The 16,710-nt window shown below is 46.2% G+C and overlaps 1 protein-coding gene across 1 annotated transcript in view; it reads right to left on the bottom strand.

Annotated features, from left to right (window-relative positions):
• Positions 1 to 16,710, bottom strand: part of ttc38 (tetratricopeptide repeat domain 38) — an 80,125-nt gene that overhangs the window by 51,943 nt on the left and 11,472 nt on the right. The window contains exons 3-6 of the mRNA XM_038780296.1: positions 12,416 to 12,497; positions 10,858 to 11,029; positions 8,031 to 8,204; positions 1,298 to 1,373 (exon numbers count right to left, since the gene is read on the bottom strand). Of these exons, the coding sequence (XP_038636224.1) occupies positions 1,298 to 1,373; positions 8,031 to 8,204; positions 10,858 to 11,029; positions 12,416 to 12,497 (504 nt within the window). The remainder of the gene's footprint in view (positions 1 to 1,297; positions 1,374 to 8,030; positions 8,205 to 10,857; positions 11,030 to 12,415; positions 12,498 to 16,710) is intronic.

Here is a 16,710-nt window from a genome sequence, read left to right as displayed (position 1 = left end):
CTTTTTCTTGGTAACTATTGATGTAACACAGTCGAAACCATTCAAACTTTGCGATTTAAATCCCTTTGTTTTGATGTTCCCCTCTGTGGGGAAATTGCCCACAGGAAGTCTGCACTGCACAAAGTCTGTAGGCAATTGTTGTACAATCCGGACTTGGAAAATTCCGGGGGGAGGGGGGTTGGGGGTGTTCCGAAGTGGATCTTTGGGGTACTGGGTTACGGGAATAGGGTGATAGGGTGAAGGCGTGGGCTTGAGTAGGGTACTCTCTCCAAGGGCCGGTGCAGACTCGATGGGCCGGATGGCCTCCTTCTGCATTGTAAATTCTATGATTCTATGATTGTAAGAGCTTAGAAATTACAGCCCTATGTCTCTGAATGTGTGTGTTGCAGTTGCACGGATCTCAAATGTCCTTTGACATATGTGGGGTCAGTGAGAGTGCGCTCGATGCAAAGGATTAGCAAATATCCCAACAGTAGAGAATAATAAATGGTATATGCACCTTGGCAGAGATCCCTAAGTCCAACCCCATGAATTTCTTTGCTGTAAGCAACACTTTTTAACAAATAACACAGTTTTCCGTTTGTGCATACCTATATATGTAATACACTTACTCCCATTGTTTACACATTTATTTAGATCATACTCTATTACAGGGAATTTTATAGCGGGGTTTCCCACAAGCCTGTTTTATTTAAACTGCACTATTTGGGATTTAAATTAATCAGCTTCTAGTATAGTGCCAGTTACATTTTCCTCCCTCAAGAGAAGAGGAAAAGAGTTCCCCTTCCCTTCTTTGTGAACTTAATTTCTAAAACTTCTCAAACTTGTGCCCCTCTTTTTGATTGCTGCATGCCATCCAAAACTGTTCACTCCTACTTTAGGACCGTCCAACACCCTACGTGACTCATGTGAACCCCTTTTCTGATTGTGCAGTGGTCGATATCACAGGGCGGAATTTACCAACAGCCCACCGCGTGTTTTTCAGCGGCAGAAGCCACCCGCCAGCAGGATTTACTGGTCCTGCCGTTGTCAGCGGGATTTCCCGTTGACAGCAACCCTCGTGGCCGGGAAATCCGTGAGCCGGCGTGGGACCGGAGTATCCCGTCTGCAATGTTTTACACAGTTGTATTTTGAACCAGGCGATGCATTGATCAGTGTTGGTGTTTACTGAACAGGTCATTAGGATTTTGCCCGAGAGAATTCCACTTCTCATGTGGTATAACAGATGATAATCGATACAATGAACATGTGATTTATCAAAAAAAAACTCTCGCGATATATTAAAGTTATCACTTACCTTTCTGGCTACTTTCTCTGCCAGATCATAAAAGTTAGTCTCCACCAGCCCAAATGAGTACATCCCATTCAAATAGCTGAAGTGGGCGAGAACACAATACAAATCAATGTCTTTTAATTCTGGTCTATGGTCTCTTTAATAAACTATTAATATACTGTAAGATGGGTGCCCTTCAGCTGCCTCCTAGTAATGCCTTTGAATGGAAGTGTTGATGGAAATAAAACTGAGATGAGAAATAAAGCAGATTGTCAGCTCACTAATACCTGGGCTGGAAATCTCCGTCCGTTCACGCCAACGGGATTCTGTGGTCCCGCTGCAGTGAGTGGAGTTTTGGCTGAGAGCCAAATTCTCCGTTCTAGCTGCCAGCAGTGGCGGGGTGAACTCAGATCAGAGAATCCGTCCCTGTTTTACACTATTGCACAAAATCGAGATTTACCCCCAACATTTTGAAACCACGGGCTGGAATCTCTGTTTTCGAGACTATGTCCCCACGCCGTCATGAAAACTGTGGTCTTTTACCCCTGAAAATCTGACGTCAAAAGGCCTCAGATTCACAGCCTTTCAGGGGGCTTGCAGGCAGCTGTCATGGAGCTCGCAGCTCCAGCTGCTGATACGGCCCCCCGCACGTCCGGATCAGAGGCTGCAAATGGCCTCCAGCGGTCGCGCCGTGCCCCATGGCGGACTCAGATCTGGACCGCGGAAATAGTACCCCCGATCGGCCGCAAGCCCGACCCGGACCCCCCGCACAATAAAAGCCCCCACCCTCCGATCGGTCCACCCCCGACTGTGGCAGCTGCAGACTGGAGTCCGCAGTCGCCATGTAGGTATCACAGATGGTGGGACCACATTAGAAATACGCCGTCAGGACTTCGGCCGGTCGAGGGCGGAGAATAGTGGGGCGGGCCTCAAGCAATGGCCTCAGATGGTGGACACTCGGCACAGCGTACTCCCCGAATATGCCGCTTTTCAGGGGGGTGGAGAGCTGTGGAACCATATTCTCCGCCCTGTTGCCGAATGCGATTTCGGCATCAGCGTGCGGAGAATCCAGCCCCACATACGCAACAAAATATTTATACACCTTTAATAAGGAAAACTCCCAAAGCACTTCACAGGGCTGTTATGAAACAAAATTTGACACAAAGACACATGAGGAAACATTAGGACAAGATCAAAAGTTTGGTCAAAGAGGGAAAGGAGTGACTTAAAGAAAGAGTGTGTTATGGGAAGCAGACATAAAAAAGCTTTCTGCGCTTAGAGCTTTGATGCCTGAAGGCATGCCTTTAAATCGCACCCAAATTGCTACTTTCCTGCTTCTGGCATGCCTCTGCTGCCACTAATTGGGCAGCAAGTGCAGATTCTGGCCACAGATTAGCCTGCTTGTGTCTAAGGCCTGGACCTGAAAATGCTTCTGATATCAGTGTCACGATGCCAGAACAGAAATTTAGCTCATTTTCTTTTTTCTGCCATAAACTCTGTCCTAGCCATCAACTTAATCCATCTCCCAGGCTACTCCCTGAACCTGAACCAAGCTATTTGCAACCTTGGTGACATATCCAACCTCAAGGTGACCCAGTCATCTGTGTAAGATTTTGATAATTTACTGATTTTGAGAATCTGAAATATTTAGAAATATAATTCTGTAACCACAGTTTAAATTAAATGGTTCAGATGAATTTCTGCTCAGCCAGATTGCTTTGCAAGTTGTTTGTGAAAAAACAAAATTGTTTTTTTGGTTTAATGACTGAGTTTCTTTGAGTCTTGAGCTGAAGCAGCCGTACGTGTCTCAATGGCCACAATATAATAGGGTTTTTTAAAAATCAGTTTGAAGGAATGGCTAAAATAGTCTGACCTTAAGATGACATAATGTTTAAACAAACCATGTATTGTTTTAATTTATCTGTACCCGGGGAGGGAACCTTTATTTTCCGATATCTGCCAAGCTTAGGTTAGAATGTGTTGACAAGAGAATGTGACTTTATTTACGCCTTCTTTGTGTCTGGAAGGAAATGTGCATTTGTTTGTGATGTAAATGGGTGAACACTTGTCTTTAGTTTATTTAGCTCTAGTTACAGAGGTGGAGTGGCACAACAATTTTCCTCCTGTAACCATTAGGGGGGGTGAACGTGGACTATCTCCAAAAAAGGAAGGAGGAATGAGAGACTGAGGGATAACAGTTGGAAAATTAGTGTCTGTTGGCACAGTGATGCCATGACTTCTGTTGTATGACTCTTCTGTACACTTCAACAACACTTTAAAGACACAGAGAAAAACATCCCTGTGCTGGTTTCACCAACAGCTCCTCGGGATCTTGGGAGATGAGAAACTTCTATGTTGTTTCACTGCTTCTTGTTAAGTAGATGCAAAATCTTGCTTAATTTTACTTGGAATTCATAGAATTCTTAAAACGCAGAAGGAGGCGGTTTGGCCCATCGAGTCTGCACCAATCCTTCGAAAGAGCCCAATCTATGTCTGCGCTCCTGCCCTATCCTTGTAACTCCACCCAACCTTTGGACACTAAGGGCAATTTAGCATGGTCAATTTACCTACCCTGGACTGTGGGAGGAAACCGGAGCCCCCGGAGGGAATCCAGGCAGACACGAGGAGAAAGTGCAAACTTCACATAGTCACCAAGAACAGAATTGAACCTGGGTCACTGGCGTTGTGAGGCAGCAGTGCTAACCACTGTGCCACCGTACTGCGCATGATTCATAAATACTAGTTTTTTGATTCGTACTTGATTCATAAATACTAGTTATTTTTACCTTGTAAGTCAAGCACAAGTGAGGACTCTAGTGTTAGAAATTAACAATTTGGACCTTAGAATTCTTTAAATTAGAAGTCCATTATTCTTTGAAACCCTTGGGCGGATACTCTGCTGCCCAGGCTGGGTGGGAGAGTCGCGGGAGGGCCGCTCTTGCACCGCCCACGATAACGCGACACGCTGCTCAGAGAATCGCGGGTCACCGATTCTCCGGCCCGAATGGGCCGAGCGGCCTGCCGATCCTGACCTGTTCACACCGGCGGCAACCACACCTGGTCACTGCCAGCATCAACATATCACAAAAGGTGAGTTTGGGGCATGTGGGGGGGCGAAGAGTGGATCGAGCACCACTGCCGTGCTCGGGAGGGGACTGGCCCGCGATCGGTGCCCACCGATTGTCGGGCCGGCGTCTCCAAGAGACGCACTCTTTCCCCTCCGCCGCCCCGCAAGATGAAGCCACCACGTCTTGCGGGCAGCGGAGGGGAAGACGGCAACCGCGCATGTGCGGGTTGGCGCGGCCAACCTGCGCATGCGCGGCTGACGTCATTATACACCGCCGGCTGCGTCATCCTCGGCGCGCCAGGCTTGACGCCAGCGTCAAAGCCCGGCGGCCGAGTTCCCCACAACCCCGCTCCTAGCCCCCCGGGGGGTGGGGGGAGAATAGGGGGCGAGGAGCGGCCTCCGACGCCATCGTGAAACACTCCGGGTTTCACGACGGCGTCGGCCGTTGCGGAGAATTCCGCCCCTAGGCAGCACGGTGGCGCAGTGGGTTAGCACTGCGGCCTCACGGCGCTGAGGTCCCAGGTTCGATCCCGGCTCTGGGTCACTGTCCGTGTGGAGTTTGCACATTCTCCCCGTGTTTGCGTGGGTTTCGCCCCCACAACCCAAAAACGTGCAAGCTAGGTGGATTGACCACTCTAAATTGCCCCTTAATTGGAAAAATGATTGGGAACACTAAATTTAAAAAAACATTAAAAAAAAAAAAAAATTCCGCCCCTTATCCTTACATCAATGCCATCCCCAAATTTGCCCATTTCCACCACATAACTTTTACCAATTCAATCCCTTACCTTATCTGCCGCTGAAACAGTCGTACCTGCAATTTTTACCTGTAGACTTGACTAATCTAATAATCTTTATTATTGTCATAAGTAGGCTTACATTAACACTGCAATGAAGTTACTATGAAAATCCCCTAGTCGCCACATTCTGGCACCTGTTTGGGTACGCTGAGGGAGAATTCAGAATGTCCAATTCACCGAACAGCACATCTTTTGGGACCTGTAGGAGGAAACCGGAGCACCTGGTGGAAACCTACACAGACACATGAGAACGTGCAGATTCTGCACAGACAGTGACCCAAGTGGGAATCAAACCCGGGACCCTGGTGCTGTGAAGAAACAGTGCTAATCACTGTGCTACCATGCTGCCCTGGACTTTAATGGACTCTGGGCCTGCCTCTGGCATTCGACCCTCGATATTCTTGAGACCATCCAAAACTCTGCTGCTCATGTCCTACCTCATATGAAGTCCTGTCCAACCATTACTCCTGTGCTCACTGATCTACATTGGCTCCCTGTTAAGCCTTGGTTTTAAAATTCCTAACCTCATTTTCAAGTCTGTCTGTGGCCTCGCCGCTCCCTATCTCTTTCCCCTCTCTAGCCCCACAAGCCTCTGGGATATCTATGCTCCTTTAATTCTCACCTAATTTTAATAACTGCATCATTAGTAGCCATGCCCTCAGCCACAAGAACATAAGTTCTGGAATTTCTTTCCCAAACCCTTCCACCTGCCCCTTGTTTTCCTTCATCAAAGTGCTCCTTAAAACTTAACAATTGTACAAACGTTTGGTCATTTGATGGAACAAATCCATATGTGACTGTCAAATTTTGCTTTTAAACCCTCCTATGAAGCACTTTGCATTTTTTTATGTTAAAGGCTTGAAGTATATACTAGCTGTAACTGTGGTTAATATGTAGCTGTCTGTGAGATGGAATCTTGGATCATCTACCATGTAATACTGCTGGATGGTCTGAGCTTGCCAAAACCCTTCATGGATGCAATCTTCTTTCATGCCTTTGAGCAGACCCTTTGAGTAATGTACACAGCACAAGACTGGCTGCCACATCCTGTAAGGTCTGGTGCACTAGAGCATCAAAAGGGGAAATAATTGTAACACAACCTTCTTGCACCCATTTCATTAGCAACAGTGCATCTGCTTGACCAATTTTTCAGCAGCGATATAGCTGTCACTTTCTAACAGGCAACCCGTGTGCCTTAATTTAAAAAAACATTATCATTTTAGTAACTGATGGTGACACAAAGATCCCATCCAGCGACACCATGCCAATTCTGTCATATTTACAGAGGATATCCTCCATTGCGTTGTGTAGCATCACCAAGCGAATCAGAGTAAGAACAAAACAGTTAAGAACTAGATATCTATGAGGCATTGCAATTTCAGAGAATAGAACATTTTCCTATTTCCTGTCTTTAAAAAAACAATTAAAAGAACATAAGAACATAAGAACTAGGAGCAGGAGTAGGCCATCTGGCCCCTCGAGCCTGCTCCGCCATTCAATTAGATCATGGCTGATCTTTTGTGGACTCAGCTCCACTTTCCGGCCCGAACACCATAACCCTTAATCCCTTTATTCTTCAAAAAACTATCTATCTTTACCTTAAAAACATGTAATGAAGGAGCCTCAACTGCTTCACTGGGCAAGGAATTCCATAGATTCACAACCCTTTGGGTGAAGAAGTTCCTCCTAAACTCAGTCCTAAATCTACTTCCCCTTATTTTGAGGCTATGCCCCCCAGTTCTGCTGTCACCCGCCAGTGGAAACAACCTGCCCGCATCTATCCTATCTATTCCCTTCATAATTTTAAATGTTTCTATAAGATCCCCCCTCATCCTTCTAAATTCCAACGAGTACAGTCCCAGTCTACTCAACCTCTCCTCATAATCCAACCCCTTCAGCTCTGGGATTAACCTAGTGAATCTCCTCTGCACACCCTCCAGCGCCAGTACGTCCTTTCTCAAGTAAGGAGACCAAAACTGAACACAATACTCCAGGTGTGGCCGCACTAACACCTTATACAATTGCAACATAACCTCCCTAGTCTTAAACTCCATCCCTCTAGCAATGAAGGACAAAATTCCATTTGCCTTCTTAATCACCTGTTGCACTTGTAAACCAACCTTCTGTGACTCATGCACTAGCACACCCAAGTCTCTCTGAACAGCGGCATGCTTTAATATTTTATCGTTTAAATAATAATCCCGTTTGCTGTTATTCCTACCAAAATGGATAACCTCACATTTGTCAACATTGTATTCCATCTGCCAGACCCGAGCCCATTCACTTAACCTATCCAAATCCCTCTGCAGACTTCCAGTATCCTCTGCACTTTTCGCTTTGCCACTCATCTTAGTGTCATCTGCAAACTTGGACACATTGCCCTTGGTCCCCAACTCCAAATCATCAATGTAAATTGTGAACAATTGTGGGCCCAACACGGATCCCTGAGGGACACCACTAGCTACTGATTGCCAACCAGAGAAACACCCATTTATCCCAACAGAGCAGTTAGCTCAATTAGTGACCAGCATTGAGTTCAGAATAATACCAAGAGCATGAGTTTGATTTCCATCCTGGCTGTGGTAACTTGGGACATGCCTTCTTGCTCTGCCCCTGAGAGTGGAGGACAACGGAAACCAGCACTGACAAAAATTGCCAGAGAACAGCTCAGTATGAAGCATTGGCCGACAACATGACAAAGACCCGCCTTTGAACAGATCTCAGATGAATGAATGAAACCAATTAAATAGGACATCAAAATAACCATCTACAGTACAAAAAAGCGAAGCTATTCAGCCGTTGAATAACAAAGCTTAACCAAGCCAATTGGCTGAGCAACTACTAAAAAATGTTGCTGAAATATTTTCTTGCACTAAGATGACGTACTTACCCATAGAGAGGAATCTGTGGTGTCCAGTGAGGAAGGACCCGTGCTACGGAGTCTCTTAGCTGTTGCTTGTAACCCAGATAATAGTAGGTATCTTGAGACATCTTCAATGCCAGCAGATCGGTTGGCTGATACAACAGGATCTCTTCCCAAACGTTGCATGCCTTTGGTAGAGATCTAAAAGGATTTAAAAGTATGAACAATATTGTAACTTTTATTCTTGGTCGATTCAAGATGGTAAATTAGTTTTAAACCAGGCAACACAGTTTCACCTGAAACTTGACAAACATGCTAATCTTCGCATTAGTCATTCGGACCAACCCAGAGAGTAACAGACAAATGGCCCCACTGGAACCTTTCCACTTGTTGCCAGTCCCTCTGTTCCCCCAGATTGCCTTGCCTCCTTTCATTATGGATCTCTGAGTCAGATCTGCAGGGAAGATTCTGGATTTCCCGCCATCTACCAGCAACTTGCTGGTATTAATGAAATGGCATCATGGCCATGAAAATGACTCCCATTAACAGGGCCAGGCAGGCATAGCAAATAACCACCCCAAAGCCCGTTTGATTAGCACAGAACTCAAAAATTGTCCTGAACACTTTGAAGTGCACAAGTGTGTAAAAAAATATAAGAAAGGCAGTTTTATTCATATAAACTTTGGAGGCAGAAACTCAGGTGTCTTCCAATTGGTGACTTCTGTTACTGAACAGTGCGTAAAAACTAACTGAAACTCAAGATTGTCTTAAGCAATTAGTCTTTGTGGCCTTAAAGTGACCTACAGCTTAAACACCATTTCATCCCATCAGTTATTAAATGTTAGGAAATAATATGATACTCCTGTTAATACAAAGCAGTATATCACTTCGTTTTCCGAGCGCAACATTGCAGGACCATCTGCTGTTCCATTTTAAATTGTATCCTATTTACATATTAATCCTTACTGTGATTCGACTTTAACAAGGTGCAAAACATTTACTGACTTACCCAAAATAAGACTTAAAACATTGCAAGCTGAATCTTTATATTGAGTTTTGTGGTGATGGGAATGGTTATGGGAAATTGCCTGTTCAATTAATCCCACTCCCCCCTGTTCTTTCCCCATAGCCCTGCACATTTGCCCCTTCAAATATTTATCCAATTAGCCAGGATTTAATGTACAGGTGAAGGATTTAACATTTACATAACACTGACTCACTGTTAGAATAACACCACTGTCAGCAGTTTGCTACCAGAAATTAAGGCATTTGGTTTCTGCTGCTGGAAGGTAAGAAGTGGCTTTATTGAAAATCATAGAATTTATAGTGCAGAAGGAGGCCATTCAGCCCATTGAGTCTGCCCCGGCCCTTGGAAAGAGCACCCTACTTAAGCTTAAGCCCATGCCTTCATCTTATCCCTGTAACGCAGTAACCCCACCTAATCTTTGGACACTAAGGGGCAATTCAGCATGGCCAATTCACCCAACCTGCACAGCTTTGACTGGAAGGAAACCAGAGCACCGGAGGAAATCTGTGCAGACACAGGGAGAAAGTGCAACCTCCACACAGTCACCCGAGGCCGGATTTGAAATCGGGATCCTGTGAGACAACAGTGCTAACCACTGTGCCACCGTTCTGCTCTAAATGTAAATTCTTTGAAATTCAGGACTCCTCACCTCAGGAACTTGCTGTTGGAAATCGGTTGTGTTTGTCACAAACTGAACAAAACAATTGAAAATATTAAACCTGTAATGTTTTTGTTCCCAGATTATTGTACACAGGAATCTACCCAGCATTTTGTCAGCCCTGTTCTTACAACAAACTCTGATCCTATTAATTCTCATGCTTTAATTTAAATGGATTCCCATCAGTAGTTACACAGTTTGTGCTATTATTCTCCCTGAAGCTCCTCTTCTCATTGAATGCACTGATGGACGTTTCCTGTCTGAGCTATCTACCACCTTCACCCAATCACTATCATAGGTTGTCTGCTCATGATCTCATCACTGTATGCAAATTAGCTCCTACATTTTTTGACATTCTGTGATTGGGACCATGACTGGCAAGTATCTGGGACACCCCGAGATCATGAAAGGTGCTCTGTAAATTCAAGTCCTCTCTTTTGAAGCGAGTGTCTGCTGAGATCGCACTGCCTGCAGTGGAGGGCACATTGCAATGGAAAATTCCACAAGGAACTCCTCTTCCTACGCTGTCATTGTTGAGGGGACTATGAGCTCACAGTAAGGCTGTGGAGTGTGTACATGATGCATGGAAGCTGGTAACTATTGACACTTGTCTCAGGCATATTTTAATTTGGATAGTTTTAACTATCCAATGGGTGGCACGGTAACACAGTGGTTAGCACTGTTGCTTCACAGTGCCAGGGACCCGGGTTTGATTCACAGCTTGGGTCACTGTCTGTGCGGAGTCTCCACATTCGCCCCGTGTCTGCGTGGGTTTCCTCCGTGTGCTCCCACTTCCTCCCACAAGTCCCGAAAGACGTGTTTGTTAGGCGAATTGGATATTCTGAACTCTCCCTCTGTGTACCCGAACAGTTGTCGGAGTGTGGCGACTAGGGGGATTGTCACAGTAACTTCATTGCAGTGTTAATGTAAACCTACTTGTGACACTAATAAAGATTATTATTATTGGTGATCATTTCCTACCATAAGCTTGGGCAGTATAAATGATAGCACTGTACTACTGATATCCAAATCACTTTCCATGCAAAGTCAATTAACCCTTTAACAATCAGACTCATGTAAGTTGTGTGCGAATAACTGTTAGCTACTGGCACTAAAGTAAACCTTCACCGAAGCACAATTGAAATCATACATTACGTAACTCTCCTTACCCTTTTGCAAACAAATCCAAGGCTTCCACATGGAGACGTTCCCGCTCAGTGATCTCTTGTGTCTTTGAAAGTCCAACCATCCTCTTGACTGCAGCATCCAGATCTTTATCCAGCCAAACAGATTTTCCTGTGCCAATCAGCTCTGCTCCATTTATGACCACCTGCCCCATCACTAAAAGAGAAAGGGAAGGAGAAAGCAGGGGCTGGATTTTCCCCTCCTGATCTTGACCTTTGAGAGTACCAAACTGGAGACATGTGGGACTATGGACACTGAATGCTGGCCAAGCCAGCAACGCCCGCATCTCATGAACGAATAAAAAACTACAATTTTATACTTACCAGCCAATTCCAAATATACTTTTTCCCTGAGGCAGGAAACATGGTGGTTTGTGGCCCAATGCTCATGTAAATGCCCTTGGAGTGACTATTTAAATGCCTTTAGTAAATCCAATTTTCCCTGACATCGGTATTTTTGTCAAGGCCCTGATGTTGGTATTTTTGTCAAGGCAGGTGGGTTCTGGGAAACTGGGCACCCTAGACAGCACTTCAGAGTAGATCTCCAAGGAGGACACGGATGACGGATCACGACTATCAACCGCAACATCCACCATCACAAAGACAAGCACTTCAGTGGGCGAACTTAGCAGATAGGCTTCTGGGTCACCATCTGGTCAGCATTGCATTGATTCTGATGCACATCAGTTGGAGACAGGACCATCCCTAGGGTTGGATAGTTGGAGGTCTATTGGATCCCAGGACTCAGCTGTGCCCCAGTCAGATGTCATGCTTTTGGACATGGTCGTCCCTCAAGTCCTGGAGATACAAAGGCAGAGCCGGGAATTCCAGGATGATTATCAATGGCATTCCTGTGATTTCAAGGCCAAAAGGAGGAATCCCAAAGCCTTCAGATTGGATATTTTGGCAGCGCAATCACACTTTTGGCCTCTCACGATAATTCAAGACCATAAGAATTAGGAACTGGAGTAGGCCGTTCGGCCCCTCAAGCCTGCTCTGCCATTCAATAGGATCATGGCTGATCCAATATTCCTCACGTCCATTTTCCTGCCCTTTCCCCATAACACTTGATTCCCTTACTGATCAAGAATCTGTGTATCTCAGCCTTAAATATACCCAAGGACTTTGCCTCCACAGCTCTCTGTGGCAAGGAGTTCCAAAGAGTCACAAAACATTTCCTCATCTCAGCCTTAAATTGGCACTCCTTTATTGTGAGACTGTGCCCTCTTGACAAGGTAAATGCTGAGAGGATGTTTCCTCTCATGGGAGAGTTTAGGACCAGAGGGTATAGTCTTAGAATAAAGAAGTGACCCTTCTCTGAACCACCGCCAATGAAATACTATCTTTCCTTTAATAAGGTGACCAAGAACAACTCACAGTACTCCAGATGTGGTCTCACCAGTACCTTGAACAGTTGCAGCAAGGCTTCTCTACTCTTACCTCCAACCCTCTTCAAATAAGGGCCAACATTCACTAGCCGTCCTGATTTCCTGTTGCACCTGTGTGCTGGTACCTGGGAAAAGTTAATAAATTCTTTACTTACCAAAGTCAGGATCTGCAGCTTGCAACTTAGTCTTACAAATCTCAAATCCTCCAAGACTTGGGTCATTGGTCCAAGACACGATCTGCGGCATAAATAGTGAATGGTCAGACAACATAACAACAGGGACAGCGGTATTTAATAATAATAATCACTTATTGTCACAAGTAGGCTTCAATATGTTACTGTGAAAAGCCCCTAGTCGAGACTTCCGGTGACGGCAGGCGGGAGGCAACCGCACATTGGAGGGCTCCCGTTCAGGAACAGCATTTTCGGGGTTTAACGCCTGGTCCTAGGGGCAACGAAGACGGCAAAAGTAGGGAGAAGGCACAGTGAAGGGAAATGTCAAAAATAAGTTTAAAAACGGCCGTGAAAAAAGCAGCTGAAAGTACGTCGGGGAGTGGAAAGGTCACCGCGGGGACGGCAAGAAAAGTGGAGGCTGGGGCACCAGGGGAGGCCGCATTGCCCACGGCTGAAGAAATGACTAAGGTGATGGCCATGGAACTCGAAAGGCAGTTCACAAAACATATGGAAGCGATGAGGAAGGAGATGGGAGCGGTATTGAAAGTGCTGGTGGAGGAGGCGAGTGCCCCGGTGAGGGCGGCGGTATTGAGCGCAGTGGCGGAGGTGTGGGAGCAAGGGGAGGTGCTGAAGGAAGTGGAAGAGACATTATTGCAGCACAATGAGCAACCTACCTCGATGGGGAAGGAGATGCAGAAGGTGATAGAGATCAATAAGGGTCAGCGAGCCAAAATGGACGACTTGGAAAACAGATCCAGGCGACAGAATCTGAGGATTGTGGGTCTGCCAGAAGGAGTGGAAGGCCCGAGGTCGACTGAGTATTTTGCCATGATGCTGCTGAAGCTATTGGGGGAGGAGGATGATCCCTCCCGATATGAACTGGATCGAGCTCATCGAAGTCTGTACGAAAGGAGAGTGAGCCGCCAAGAGTAGTGACTCCGTGTTTTCGTAAGTACAGTGCGAAGGAGAAGGTCCTGTGCTGGGTAAAGCAGAAGCGAGTGGTGCAGTGGGCTGGAGATGGTGTACGGATATATCAGTACTTTAAAGTGGAGCTGGCGAGGAGGCTGGCTGCCTTCAGCCGGGTGAAGAAGGCACTGTACATCAGTAAGGTGCAGTGCGGCATAGTATACCCAGCTAAGTTGAGGGTGACCTACAAATCCAAGGACTTTTATTTTGGGACGGCGGAAGCGGCGGAGGAGTTTGCGAAGGCAGAAGGACTGTGGCCGAATTGAGAAATGGTCATGTACTGATGCAGCCTCATATAACTGTATTTTTTCACTGCGCGCTGGTGTATGTGCTGAATGAGCCGATGTTGTATATATTTGGACAAGGGAAAAGATGAGACTTTCACTTGCAATGATGGTTCTTTGGGGCTTGGGTGGGTATGTGGGGGCTGTGTGCTAAAGGGGATTTCTTGGTTTTCCTGGGACCGGGCAAGGGGAAAAGAGGCCCGGGCAGGGGTCTCCACGCTCGCCGTTTTAAGCCGGCCAGTGAACGGCAGTGAGGTGGGGGGAGGGGCTGCGGCCATCGGAGCCTGGCAGAACAGGTTCCGATGAGTCTAGCCGGGGTGGAAAGTTGGGGGGGGAGGAACAGAGGTTGAGGGGAGGAGCTTTATACAAGGAAGTGGAGGGGAGGAATCAGGGAGGGGGAGGTTTACAGTTCATGGGCGTCATTTACGGTACTCTTTCGGGGATTGGATGGAATTGAATGTTGGGGGGGTGTGGGCTCTCTCGGTCAATGGTGACCATAGGCGATTCCTGATTCCTTTTTCTTTTTTTTTTTGCCTTTGCTTTTCCCACCGTGGGAGGGTTTGTTTTATTTGATGCTTATAATGTCAGGTGGGCTGTTGTTTGGGGTGGTGGGAGGATGGGATCGTTGTTGTTGATGAGGGGATTGACTTTGTATTTGTTACCGTTTACTGCTTGTTGGTGGGGTGTAAGTTTTGAAGAAAATGTGAAAATGGAGAATAAAAATATATTTTTTTGAAAAGTCCTTAGTCGCCACATTCCGGCGCCTGTTTGGGAAGGCCGGTACGGGAATTGAACCCAAGCTGCTGGCATTGTTCTGCATTGCAAGCCAGCTATTTACCCCACTGTGCTAAACAGCCCCTGGTTGGTTTAAATTTCAGTCACACAGCAGTGTTGTTCAGGATTAAAATAAACTACCAATAGTGGAATCGCTGGGATTTTTTAATGATCAATGCTTAGTTGGAGTTTCTATTAGTTGGGACTGCATGGCCCCATGTAAACAAGCATCCCTTCAAGAGCTCATACATTTGTGATGCACAGTGATTTTACCCAACACATTCCTCTATTGGGATTTGCCCAGAGTATTTCTTTGGAACCGGAGACCGGCAGCACGGTAGCCTTGTGGATAGCACAATCGCTTCACAGCTCCAGGGTCCCATGTTCGATTCCGGCTTGGGTCACTGTCTGTGCGGAGTCTGCACATCCTCCCCGTGTGTGCGTGGGTTTCCTCCGGGTGCTCCGGTTTCCTCCCACAGTCCAAAGATGTGCGGGTTAGGTGGATTGGCCATGATAAATTGCCCTTAGTGTTGGGTGGTGTTACTGGGTAATGGGGATAGGGTGGAGGTGTTGACCTTGGATAGGGGGTAGGGTGCTCTTTCCAAGAGCCGGTGCAGACTCGATGGGCCGAATGGCCTCCTTCTGCACTGTAAATTCTATGTAATCTATGTAATTAACATGAATCAGACTGAAATATAATAGTGAACGTAGCCTCCAGGCCACAAAGGAAGCTCCCTGTGGTTTCTGTAACCCTGGTAGCACTCTAATTACACGGTATCTAGAGAATAGAGTCCAGTGAAAAGTCTTACAATAATTCTTCCGCAGGAAAAAAATTTCATTTTTAAATTGGCAATGAATAATATCCAAGACTGTTTTTAATTCTGTTTCTCTGATTGTTTTGCTTTAATCAACCTACTCCTGAGCCTGAGGAGATTCAAGCACCAACCTGGGCAGTGGCTTAGGTTTCAGACCAGATTCGTGGGGTGAAGCTCAAGTACGATGCTTCTAACTTCCCAAATTCAAAAATGTTTGTTTTCATTTTGTATATCCTGCTCTGACCTCCTCCGACATTATACCTGGAATCACTGCCATTTTGTTTTCTGATTCTTGATTGCTGTAAATCCTCAGCACAACCCGTGGCCACCTTGGCCCTACTTTGCATTAATCGCCTGTGTTACAAAACAAACCATCAACAAATATTCTGAGCAAAGGATAGCTCCCACAAGAATTGCTTCTGATCGGAAATTCAAACTGTTGTTTACACTGAATTGGATATGAGGAGGAATTTCCACAGGGATTCTCCCTATATCTGCAGTAACTCCAGCAGAAGAGTCACGGAATCCTGGAAAAATAAAGTAAAGACGACGTGCAATTTTTCCGAATTTTGGCAGCTCTCGGGAATGGGCAATAAATTCTGGCCCAGCATTAATACATTTTTTTAAATCTGCAGTCGAGAGATGATTTAACCTTAACAAAAAACAACTGAAATGAAATGAAATGAAAATCGCTTATTGTCACAAGTAGGCTTTAAATGAAGTTACTGTGAAAAGCCCCTAGTCGCCACATTCTGGCGCCTGTTCGGGGAGGCTGGTATGGGAATTGAACCGTGCTGCTGGCCTGCCTTGGTCTACTTTAAAAGCCAGCGATTTAGCCCAGTGTGCTAAACCAGGATTCCATGGCGTGCGATCAGGGACGCAAATGCAAGGGCATCCACCCTCCTCCCCACGGAGAGATCTTGCTGGCTTGATAACCCGAAGACCATCACTTTCGGGCATGGCTCCACCCTCATCCCCACCACTTTGGACATTGCCTCGAAGAAGGCTGTCCAGTACCAGCAAGTCTGGGGCAAGACCAGAACATGTGGGCATGGTTAGCTGGGCCTCCTCGGCACCATTCACATCTATCCTCCACCTCTGGGAAAAACCTGATCATTTGAGTTCTGGTCAAGTGGGCTCTATGTACTACTTTTAGCTGCGTTAGTTGAGCCTCGTGCATGTGGAGGTCGAGTTGACCCTGTGCAGTGCTTCGCTCCAGAATCTGCACCCTATTTTGAACCCCAAGTCTTCCTCCCATTTCCTCCTTGCCATGTCCAGTTCGGTGTTGGCCCTCTCCAGCAGTCATTCATTCTTGTCACGACAGTTCCTTCTGTCAGCGTCCAGTAGCTCTTCTAATAGTGCCTGTCGTGGTGGTCGCGGGTATGTCCTCGTCTCCTTCCGTAGGAAGTTTTTACGCTGTAGGTATCTGAGTTTGTTG

Source organism: Scyliorhinus canicula, chromosome 20 (assembly GCF_902713615.1).
Source record: "Scyliorhinus canicula chromosome 20, sScyCan1.1, whole genome shotgun sequence".
In the NCBI taxonomy this organism is placed as follows: domain Eukaryota; kingdom Metazoa; phylum Chordata; class Chondrichthyes; order Carcharhiniformes; family Scyliorhinidae; genus Scyliorhinus; species Scyliorhinus canicula.
The sequence above is the reverse complement of the archived record's forward strand: the minus strand, read 5'-3'. Positions and strand labels throughout refer to the sequence as shown.